The 12662-nt window shown below is 37.0% G+C and overlaps 1 protein-coding gene across 1 annotated transcript in view; it reads right to left on the bottom strand.

Moving 5' to 3' along the window:
* Nucleotides 1-1034: 1034 nt before the first annotated feature.
* LOC107588791 (bifunctional heparan sulfate N-deacetylase/N-sulfotransferase 1-like) overlaps nucleotides 1035-12662 on the bottom strand; it is a 108223-nt gene continuing 96595 nt past the window's right edge. Inside the window, exons 9-14 of the mRNA XM_016277027.1 lie at nucleotides 10046-10169; nucleotides 7709-7883; nucleotides 6354-6524; nucleotides 6154-6263; nucleotides 5558-5660; nucleotides 1035-2123 (exon numbers count right to left, since the gene is read on the bottom strand). Of these exons, the coding sequence (XP_016132513.1) occupies nucleotides 2004-2123; nucleotides 5558-5660; nucleotides 6154-6263; nucleotides 6354-6524; nucleotides 7709-7883; nucleotides 10046-10169 (803 nt within the window). The 3' untranslated portion in view covers nucleotides 1035-2003. The remainder of the gene's footprint in view (nucleotides 2124-5557; nucleotides 5661-6153; nucleotides 6264-6353; nucleotides 6525-7708; nucleotides 7884-10045; nucleotides 10170-12662) is intronic.

Consider the following 12662-nt stretch of genomic DNA (forward strand, 5'->3'; position numbering starts at 1 on the left):
CAAGATATGCATTGTACGCTTTTCCACTCCTTGGTCAACAACACAAACATTGTGCTTCTCAAGCATCATACTTCGAGGTCAATGAAGAAAATTAAGGGTTGTATAATTTTTACAAATAAAATCTGTATTATAGAAAATAAACGCTCTGAGATACTGTCAGTTCTCCATTTGTAATATTGCCAACCCCCTTCCCAAGTGTCTATCCTAAAGCAGGGAATATCAGGGGTGATTAATCATCAAACATAGTTCAATTTGTACTTTTTGGCGCCTTTTTTTTTCTTCCAGAACTCACAAGTGTTATTATTAAAATGCTTGACTAAAGGATGCACTTGAATCGAAATGCCAAATGACTGTAGAGGCACACAGCTGTTAGAGGAGACTGATATATGCTGCTTGAAGTGACTCTGATGTAATTGTGCATGGAAGTACGGAAGTAATAGTGCACAAAAACCTTTCAAAGACGAATGAAAAACAGAAGGGAACAAAATTAAATCCAATTAATTTTATGTTATCCATAAAATGAGATTTGGGTTCGTTTCATGACTTCTCATTTCAGCAGCAAGCGAAATTAAATCCATTAACGCAGTGGTTTAATTCAGCCCCAGTGACTGGGTTAAGGGCCTTTGTGGAGCTTTCTGTGGATCGCCCTGCCTGCCACTGAAAAGGCATTGTGTCTATTATATAGCAACCTTGCTTACATTCATATGTGTAATTCATACGGTTCAGTAGCAGTGAAGAGTTCCCACAGAACACAAGTCATATAAAATGGCCTTTTAAAATGGTCTCTTGGCAGAGGCAATACATTCCTGGACACATTCTGATGACAACCCTGAATGAAAAGTGATTAGATGTGATATGCTAAATAAATCACATAAAAACAGAAAAAAAGGGTAAAACAATCATTAAAACAAGATAAAAAAGGTGATAAAAGGATTATTGGCTGACAGGTTTTATGCATTACTATTAAAACTGCAATACCCTTACTTAATGCTCCAGTGAGATTTGTGATATAATGCCAAAATAACACATGGGTCCAGTTCTCGACATTCATCATTCGAATTAAGATTAAAAAGATCAGCCCCTCGAGGCCTGTCAAAACACATCAGCTTGTATACTTTAGTGAATTATCCATAATTGGCTTGATAAAGTTGCATTAAGGCAGTTACTGCACATACAACGGGCCAAAAACATACCCAGCTTTTTTACAGTTTCATATTTACAGTCACATTGATTATGGATGTAGCTTATCTGTGTTTTAGTACCACAATTTGTCACGCATTATTAAGCTGTCCTGTGGATTTGCAACTAATAGCCATAAATACATCATAATGAAATTTCACCTTTAAATGTCACATTTTAAGCCCGGAGGGTGCAGCTGTAATGAATGGGCTCAATATCCTATGAAATAAAAACCGTTTAAAACAGAAGAATGAAACTACAAGGCAAACAGCCTTGTGTTGTGCAACACAACACATGAAATGAGTGTTAAAAGAATATTTAACCAAGAAAACAAAGAAAGTCTGACTTTAAGGTACCACCCTGGCACTTAATTATCTCTTGCGGACTTGTGTGTATGTCCTACAGCTCCGCCAATAGAAATATATGCCCTCCTCTCCCATATTGCATGTCCATTTGTTCTGACATTATGTCTCCCTGGTACTTCAACACTCCAGACAAGTAGAATGTCTTTTGGAAGCCTTCGTTGTGATCCCATGTTCGAGCCAAGGATTGTAGCGGGTGTACCCCAGGGCTATGTCCTGGGCACATCACTGTTCTCCAAAATGGAACAGAGCCACTAGTGCACCTAAGCGCATCGTTCGCTACCTCTTTGTCTTGTCCTCTAGAAGCTCAGTTCTCTGAACTGAAGGTCCACAAAGCCGCTGGAGGCTTGACAAACCACCGTGGCCAGTAGCTTACAGGGGTGGACAAGAGGGTGAGTCCCCTCAAGAGCAGAAAGAGGGGTGTCCGAGTCTGACCATTGTGTCCCCACCCCCCTCTTCAGGTTACCTGCTGTGGAGCAACTCTTCCCTAAGCCAGCTAGGCAGCGGCTGGCCCATTTTGTACAGCAGCTTGGAGAGCTCAATGTTGTGCTCATGATAATACTCTCTCAGGAAGATCCGGGACTGTGGAGGAAGAGGATGGGTCAGTTTTTCTGCAAAATGTAATGAACATGTAAAGTCATGCTCAAGCTATGTGTGGCTTTATTATAAATGTCTAGCATTTATTCAATTTCCCAATTTTTACATTTAGATTAGACTGACTGATGCTCACTTAAATTGGATTTTTAAAAAACACTTCAACATCAATTTAATTTCATAATGTACATTGTTGTAATGTCCAAATTCACTTCTAGAATTTAAACCGTTCAGCATTTTATTTTTAATTTACTTACACTAGATAGTATAGAATGTTAATATCAGCAATAACCAAAAAAAAAAAACATTATCAGCTTATTGTATCAGGAATATTTTTTACTGAGCACATGAATACATATTTGTATAGAATGATTATTTAAATTAAAGTGCTTTTTCTATAATTATTTTTGACCTTTTGTCACTAATTGACAAGAACAGTATAGAGTGGAAAGGAAATGTACGCCAAAGCATGTGCACTAACCACCAGGCAACGATACCAAAGACTAACGATGCTAATTTTCTACAGCATTAAATTTTCATTAATTTAAACATCATCAGCATCACTCATCTACTTTTAAAATGGCTTATATCCTCATGTTAAACAGCTAAACATTTTTGACTGTATATTAGACCAAACACCTCCAGCCTAGAAATTAACCTTAAGCCACTACTGTGACTATGCATGTTAAATTACAGTGTCCCCCTCTGTGTACAGCTTTTTCTCTCAAGAGTGCTGCTACTGCGACTGCTTCTGCAAAGCCACGACACATCAGGCTGTTCTTTCACCCCTCATTAACTTTGATGTGTCTGCCCAAAAGCCTCAAGGTAACATCAAGGTCCTCGGCATCTGACTGAGCCTCTCTTTATCATAGTCTGTTAAAAGATCTGACTGAAGCTGTGCCCTTGTAGAAAATACACCAGTCTGAATGACCCTGAAGTAACAATAATTTGGGGGCCGCAAACAGACTTATAGAATGTTAAGTTAATTGTACTTGTGTGTGTGTGTGCATATATATATATATATATATATCAGGGCTGTAAAATCGTTTAATAATGAGATTAATTACATCCAAAAGAAAAGTTTGTGTTTACAATAATATAAGTGTGTGTGTACTGTGTATATATATATATATATATATAAAACACTAAAAAATACATGAATATATTTAAGAAATATATGTAATATATTTGTATATAAATCATACATAAATAAGGGGGTCTGAATACTTTCCGTACCCACTGTATATATATATACATATACACAGCACACACACACACACATATTATGTAAACACAAACTTTTATTTTGGATACACACACACACACGTACATACTGTATATACACACACACACACACACACACACACACACACACACACACACACACACACACACACACACCTATTTCGGAGTAAAATTTAATATTCAACAGGAAATTTGAGACTAATTTCATCCCATAGGAATACTGTCTAGACTTGATTAGACTGTAGATTCTAGGCTATATGATTTTATTGGTTATTATTTTTTCTATTTTACATTGAAATCTTATTTAACCATATAGACTACCGGTTCAAAGTTTGGGGTCAGTATGATTCTTTTTTTTTAAATTATAGTTATTAGTTATAATTATTATTTTACTCCGCAAAGGCACATTAAATTGATCAAACACACAGTTAAGACATTTACAATGTTACATCATAATTATTTTTAAAATGCGGTTCTTTTTAACTTTCTATTCATCAAAAAAAATTAATCACAGTTTCCACAAATATATGTGGGACTGTTTTCCACACTGACAATAAGAAATGTTTCTTGAGCACCAAATCAGCATATTAGTATGATTTCTGAAAGATCACGTGACACTGAAGACTGGAGTAATGGCTACTAAAAAGTTCAGTTTGTCATCATGTGAAAATTTCACAAAACAAATGTTTTTATTTTATTTTTGATAAAACAAATGTAATGTTGGTGAGCATGAAAAACCTCTTTCAAAAAACAAAAAAACAAACAAATGACCAACCTTTTAACCCTCTACCGCATGGTGTGGCCATTTGACAACATACTTTGAGTGTTCCTTTCCTTGCCACTGTGTCTTTAAGAGAACATTCTCATTTTTTCGTTGGAAAGAGAAGACCTTAGTTTAGCCAATGATGTGCTTTGGTTAAGTCACATGACATGCAGTTTTTTTTCTGTGGCGAGATTTCTGGCAGACTGCCATCTCTTGTCGGTAGTGTCAGTAACAAACAAGGACCAGTCCATGTCACTTCCACAAAAAAAAATCGGAAACATCACTGTTATGATGTTATGATGACATATTCACCTCTCAAAAAAGTTTTTATGAAATATCTCAAAGGAGGCTTTTATTAAGCAAATCAAGGAGAATTTGTTGGGCTTGATTCAAGTTAATGCACAATGAGGTGCACACTTTTTATTTAGTCTCATTGAATAGACGATAAACAGTTTATATTCTAAAATCTATTTAAAGGTTGTGTTCTGTGAAAATTAACTAACATTTGGAAGTAAATGGTCGGCATAAAAGTAGTGTGCCGCTAAACCGGCTGCGTCCTGTGGATCACCTTTATCTGATTGTCCGGGTCCGGAATCATTAAGCACGGCATTAATATCTTCATCTGAGTTTTTCGTTGTCTCCAGATTTCTCTGCAGTTCGTGTATGTTGTTAAAAACTCGGAACATAATTTTATTCCACACAACAGGCAAGCATTATCATTAAGTCTATTATCCACCAAAATGCAGATTCGTCACGTGACTATTCTTACGCAAATGAGATTGAGGGAGAAGTTAAGTTTGTTTTGATTTATTAATTTACTTACAACAACAATTTAAAATGTATTAACTTTTACGTATTCACTTTTACATGTATTATTAACTGCATTATATACATTTTTACTTCATAGAAAAAACTTTATAAATAAATATTTAGTAAAATTCTTAAAAGTTGTTGGAAAGTATTTATAAGGTGTCAATTATAAGTACTGTGTTAAAGCTTATAATAGCACCAGTTGAATCAACACAAACAACATTTCTGAGGAAAAATATTAACTATAAGTAAACTTACACTTATTCTAAGTTAGATCCACTATTGTATGCGGTTGCCGTATGGCAACAAAATTTTCCCCAATTTTTTTTTTTACATCACTTCAAGTTAAGCCATTCTTAGAAAAGAAAAAGAGTCAAATATTTTTTTCTATAGGTCTGTCATAATGTGTGCGGTAGAGGGTAGTGTATTTCAAAAAAACGAATTTTAATCGAATTTCATGCAGTTTTTGCTATTGAGATTATGAAAACTGAAGAGATTTGAGTCAAATATACCAAAAATGTCTAAGCTTCCTTTCCCCCCCAACAATTTGTTATGTCAAGCAAACTAAAAAAGACAGGAATGTGAACCAGAATCATAATCTCACATCAACGTCCATGTCAGGATATCGCCTCCCTTTACTCTTCCCCAGGCATTTGGTCTTCCCTCCATCTAGCAGCTGGCACCAGAAGCCCTTCTTCGGATCGAACCTGCAGCAGGAAGGAAGGGACAAAATGAAGGACAGGCAGCAAAAACAGGACAATGTTTCAATATCAGCCTAATCAAAAGGGAACATAAACAGATGGTGCACAGCAAGGCCTCCTGAGAAGGGCTGCCACAGGACAAACCATCTTCACTGTACAGTGAGAGATGTGGTTGACAGATGTTACTGCTTATGAGGTTATGTGGAACAGCATGAGACAGAGGACAGATAGAGAGAGAAAGAGAGACAAGTGGAAGGGGTTGACTAAAGAGAAAGAGTGTACATGAGGTGGTAGAGAAGCAGGGAATTAACAAGCACCCTTGAGAACCTGTCAGATTAAGGGGATCCATCAGGACGAGGAGACTACTGTGAAACACTTCAAAGCAGCTCTAAACCAAACACTCCAGGTGCTCAATAATGTATTGAATATTAATGACTTTTAATTATCAATCATAAAAGAGAAATGAGAAACTTTGAGCGTTTGGGGACAAGCTTCTTACGCAAGGATCTTGTGGTAGTTGAGCGTATTTGTCAGGCCTAGAAACTTCTGGATTTTGTCCATCACTAAAGCTGGTTCTGTCCTCAGCATCTGTCCATCCAGGACCAGGATCTGAAAAGAAACAAAATGGTTCATATAAATCACAGAAACAACCTCAAATGCACAACGAGCCTATGGACACACACAAACTCAGCTCAATACCTGACTGGGGTGATAGTGTGTGAGCCAGCGCTGTAGGTGTGTGGCGTAAAGTCCGGGCACTAAACTACGGCTCTGCAGGACTCTCAGTTTGATGGGCATGTCCCGGCCAGCAGTGATGACATCATGGAATGTATATTTCTGAGCCACAGGATCATCATGAGCCCTCTGGTGCTGGAAAACAGCAAAAGACAATGAATATACATTTTTGTGATAAAAATACAGTGCTGTGAAAAAGTAAGTACACCCGCTGAAGTGCATTTTATTTCTAGGTTGAGTATTCTGCAGAGTTTTCTTGTGACGGGGCAGGCAGAGATTTATGTTGAATTAAATGCCGCATGCAGCTTATTGTGTACCCAACATTTATCATCATTCATTACATAGATCATATGCAACGGCTTGGCAAAAAAGTAAGGTCTTCTTAGCTTGAAACTGTGAGCACATAGAATGCAAAATAGGTGCAGTCTTTTTAATTTTAAACATGCAGTGATCATATTTACTTAAGTAAATTACAAACTTTTGAAGTAAAATAATCACATAATTAATATGGTACATAATTAGTATATTTTTCATTCCAAGATATTTAATGACATTAAGACTTTTTAAGGATGTATTTTTTCCCTGTATTACTAGAACATACAGATGATGAATTTTACAGATGTTAATAGATAAAAGGCAGTATAATTTTACAAATGTTTACACTTAATGTTATGTAAATTTTATAATGACTTGTACAGATTGCCAACATAACTGCAACTATGATTCCACATTATATCAAATAATGCTTAAGATGAACATGAAGCCATGTGTAAAAAATCCCCCCCAAAAAAACCTTGAAGCTACATTTGACTCAACTTCACATGAAGTTGAGGATACATTTCAACATGACAATGAATCAACACATGCAGCAGACCCACAAAGGAATGTTTCAGAAAAAAGTTTTACTTTTAGAAGTCAAAATCAAAATCTCAATTCAACTGAAAGGCTATGAGGAACCTGAAGTGGGCCATACATGTTAAAAATCACTCCAGTTTCACAGAGGTAATGAAATTCTGCATGAAGGAATGAATATAATTACTTGTAGTTGACTTAAGAGACTAACAGACAATTACACAATTTGTATAAGCTGCTAAATGTAAATGTGTGGGTGTACATCATTTTTTATACCATCTTCTTCCATCCATACTACCCAAATAGTTACAGTATCGAAATGCCTCCATTTAAAAAGGAAATTTTTCATTGGCTGTACTTTTGTATTTTTTCCCGTTTGCAGATCTAATCTAGGGTCCAGAGCAGGCATCATGGCCTTGACTGCCCCTGGATGTGACTGGATGACACATGAGTACTTAGATACTGACCTGATACCAGGAATATGCTCTGTCAGCCGGGTTGATAAGGATGGTGATGATTTTGGCTTTGGGCAGAAGAGCAGCTGCTCGCCGGGCCGCGACCTCTGAGTCGAAGTAGTTGGCACTTTTCTCAAAGTAGAAATCTGAGCTAGTGTTGGAGGGTAGAGGGAAATACTCCATGTACCTAGCATTAAAAAACAAAAACAAAACAGCATTTCATTAAATTTAGTCCACACTTCTGAGGGAAGTACGACTTGCCAAAATAAAATCTATAGATAAAATATTTAAAGCATATCACAATGTTAGTTTAAACATTTAACCAAAATAAATGTGCTCTGTTAGGCACATATCCGATTGTTTGTGCAGAGAGCGGAAGCTGAAGCACGCTTCAGGACATCAGTGGAAACAAATTAAATACGCTGTCATTTTTGCTCATACAGGTAAGAATAATACATCGTTCGGAACTGTAAAGGGTCTATTTTATTTGTGTGCAATTAAAATATCAACAAAACATTATGCTTTTGTAAAATAAAGAAAACAAATAGGATGCGCTTGCCGTCTCGGTGTAGAACGGGAGCGCTTCACAAAAATTAACCGAAACTTAGCGAATATTTTCCTTACAGACATGATGAATATATCTAGCTATAGAAAGCTTTAAATGACCACAAAACTAAATAATTCAAATCCAAAAAAACTCTTTCATAATGTAATCCGCAAAGATGCATTTCTTTTCGCGTCCATGATGAGATTGCGAGTCAGGATCATCTTTGCGACACTGACTCAGAAAACACTAGTTAATAAATAAATAATTCAAAAATCTCTTTACTATTTCCCCCCCCCAACATATTCATGGTAACTTCTGCGGCAAGCTTTAGCCTATTTAGCGCGCTCACATCATGTTTCTGTGCGCCATGGTCACAAAAACTATCTATAGAAACCTTTAAATTACTACTTTAACGAAATAATTCAAATCGTTAATCCATTAATCATTAATCCTTAAAGATGCATTTCTCACTAAAGGCACGTCCAATGAGGACATGACGAGTCATGACCGTCAACTTCATCTTTGCGACACTGACTCAGAAAACACTAGTTAATAAATAAATAATTCAAAAATCTCTTTACTATTTCCCCCCCCCCAACATATTCATGGTAACTTCTGCGGCAAGCTTTAGCCTATTTAGCGCGCTCACATCATGTTTCTGTGCGCCATGGTCACAAAAACTAATTTGCATGCATTTTTAAGCATGGTGGTTTAAAAACAAGTGATTTAAGCCACTGAAACGCAAACAACAGAACTACATGTGCGAGCTGCATGTTTCTGAGCGTGATTTCAATTGGGTCGGATTGAGGTCGGGTCATATCCACACCTTAAACGAACCATACCAGAGTTCGTTTGGAAGTGGACCGAGACCACCTCTTCAGCTGGGTCTTGGTACGGTTGTTTGGTCCGCACCAGAGTGCGATTGCTATATTCACACCTGCCATAGCTTGCATTAGCTGATTCTCAGCTGATCACATCTACCTATAGGAATACGACACCTATCGCGGCATTCCTATATAAGCTGTATTCAGTATTATTCAGCAGCTTTTTAGCTTGCTTCGGAGCAAATTACCCTCCTCCATCCCCAGCTCCACCTTTCGCCACAGTCAGGACTTAGCTTTCTGATATTCCTTGCTAATCAGACTCCTTTATCTTGAATAAAGTGTTACACTTAAATATCATTGAGTACATTAATGATATCTGCATTGTTCTGTTCTGTTAACCCTAGGGGGGTTATTATTGCTGCTCTCCCTGCTCATTCATGACAGGCTGCATGGATGGGCAGGGAGGTTTTTTGCCCAGAACAGAACCATACCGCCAAACCAAACTTTATGCTAAGTATCTATCATTCTGACGATAGTGGTCCTGACAGAACTATATTAGCGTCTAAATCAACACATTAAAACTTCTGCTCATTATACGCACATGGCGCAGTTTTGATGCCTGCCACTTTAAACGCTGATGTTTTTATCATTCATCAGCTGGAAAAAAAAAAGTTTCGAAAGTGATTCCAACCATATTGTTCCTCTGTGACATTATCAAGTTACTATTATATAGTTGTGTTGTGGGTTTCCCTATTCTAATAGAATTAAAACGTTATAGCTAAAGTTATTGTCCTTGGTATGAATGGGTTTTCAATCTGATAAATGTTTATTTGCATGCGCACACTAGCAAATAAGCAACCTTAAAACTAACATATGTCGGGGTGGGGCTTTAAATCAAGCATGATTCTAAGGAGACTGCAACCACCGAAGTTGGTTAAGTATGGAGGAGACATTTTCTTTCACAATATCACCACATACCAGTCAATGCCTTTGTGGTAGTTTCGGCCATTGAAGAACTGGATTTCTTCAAAGGTCTCCTTACTGGGGTAGTTACTGGTCAAATCGGGATGCATGCCCAGGAACAGATAAAGAGCAGTAGTTCCTGAACAGACAAGACAGCATATGTCAATTATATAATTTTTAACAAAACAATTGAAAATCAAACTTAAATGAGTAAAATCCCTTAAATATAATAACAATGATAATAAAACAATTTCATTAGTAGTCTCAAACTTCAATAGAAGAAAATATATGTTTGTACAGTATGTAGTATAAACCCTGAATTAATTTGAGCCAAAGAAAAAAGTTTCAGGGAAAGTTTACTGAAATGAGCATGCTAGCTAATATACAAGTCTAGAAAGTCAAGTTATAACAGTGCAAAAAAGAAAAAGAAATAAACGCCGGTCTAAAGCCCAACCCCCTAATCTAACTTTTATTAAGAAGATTAACACAGCTATTTTACTACCCACTCTTAGAGAGGGCTATTGCTCCCTGAAGACATCTTTAGAAGTTTAATTAGTCAATGCTGTAAAAATGAATTCACATTTACCGAGCAGCAGCCAGGGTACCTGTAGAAAGCCTGCATGTATATATAAGCCTAAGCCTGAGCCTGTAAGGAAATAAAAGCCCACCAACCCTGTTTTGCACAATTGATTTAAGAGCACTGGATGAAAAAAACATACCTGTTGCAAGTCAATCACAGCACTAATCCACCCCCTTTTATAAATACTTTTTGTAGCTGTTTACAAATGAACTGAGAAGAGCCAATGAATCAAGTAAGCCAATGATTCAGTCCCTTGCTTCATTTATGAATGAATCATCCATTTGAACAAATTGGTTGAATGAATGACTGACTCACTCATTAAAACAGTGACTTATCACCACAAACTGGTGGTTTTAGTTTTAAATAGGGCACTATTTGAGGGGACAGCCATTTTTATTGGTGTCTGAAACCATAGTGGACGTTCTCCTGTGCACTCTTTCAATCCCACAATGCACCGGAAAAACAAGTGTACAACTGGTGCAAGCTCAACGGCTAGAGAATACCCATAATGCACTGTGAGAGTCACGCGGCGAATTAATTCCCACGTTGCGCCAGAAGATGGCGCTCGCAGCTGAATAATCAATCTGTTCATATTACAAAGCACTCATCCATGGCGTACAGGTTAATTCAACACGGGTATAAATTCATTGTAAATTGATTATTAAATTGTTTAATTAGGGTTTGTACATATTTTCATTTTCTGTGACAGATTTCAAGATAAATCCTTTAATCTTACTACTGGAGCTGCTAGTTTGCCAGTTTCAAATGATTATTAAACAGCAAGCACCAACTATGCAAAAGCAGCAGTCCTTCTGGTGCACTCAGTGTCCAAATTCACTCACTCGTTTTCATTCACTCCTGAATTAGTGACCTAATGTAGGGAATAGTGAATGAGGGTATAGGGGGCGGTTTTCACACACAGCCTTGGAGTCTCTACTAATTAGCTGGTGACCTACATAAGGTGTGTTTTAATAAGAAGACTTGCAAAATGTGTTGCATTGGAGGGGTTTCGGGAACATGGTTGGAAACCACTGCTTTAAAATTTCTATTCGTCAATAAATTCGTAATAGAAAATTGGAGTAGTAGCCCAGTCCGAATAAAAGTCACATTGGAATGAATTGGCCAAATCCAACTGAAATTTCATTCTGTTCGATAGGACATGTAAACACTTGATCAGACTGAAAACCGAAACTGGAGAGCTATGCACGTGCAATGACGTAGAAATGGCGTAATGATGTATGACGCACAAAACAGCTGCTGTTGTTGAATCATAAGTGTCATAAATGACTGTCGTGTCAATTTCAAATTCTCCTTCCATTCATCATCTGTGAAATTTTGCAGGACAAATGTTGTCTCACCAGTCCTTGCTTCGGACTCTCATCCACAGACACCTTGTTTTGGGTGCGGGAAGTGGCATTTTTACTGCTTGATAAATAGGGCTAGGCAAAAAATTTTTTTTTTCGATTAATCGTTTTTTTAAATAACGTTGATTTGATATCGATTCTCAAAAGCTGCGAATCGATCTTTTCCGGTATTTGTTTCAGCACACATTTAAAACAACATCTGATTAACGCAATAATCTCCAGCTGCAGAACCTCAGAACCCTTACGTCACAGCAGCCTCAGGACAGCAGCGCCAGGCCAGCAGCGTCAAGCCGGAAGTGGGCGGAGCAAACGTTATCTTACTAAACATAGCGTCACGTAGTGTTTAGGATCATTTCAAAGTTTTAATCTACGGTGATGTCAAGTCAGCTTTTTTTTTTTTATAACGATTTAATCAGATGATAGATAGATGAGGTAGCTGATCAAAAACAAGGTGAGATTTATAAGGCTTTTATAAAACAAAGTTACTAATACAAATGCTGTGTTGTCATATTCTTATTCCAGGAGTAACTGAATGATATTCTATTATTTTAGAATGTTCCACAACAGTTGGCTGGCTCCGTTGACTGTTGGATCTTCATGTTGATGGTGAGAAAAAGGAAGATAAATTAATATATTTATATAAGCTATATGTGTATATATGTGTGTGTGTGTGTGTGTGTGTGTGTGT

The sequence above is a fragment of the Sinocyclocheilus grahami genome, unplaced genomic scaffold (genome assembly GCF_001515645.1).
Source record: "Sinocyclocheilus grahami isolate Dianchi unplaced genomic scaffold, SAMN03320097.WGS_v1.1 scaffold107.1, whole genome shotgun sequence".
NCBI lineage: Eukaryota > Metazoa > Chordata > Actinopteri > Cypriniformes > Cyprinidae > Sinocyclocheilus > Sinocyclocheilus grahami.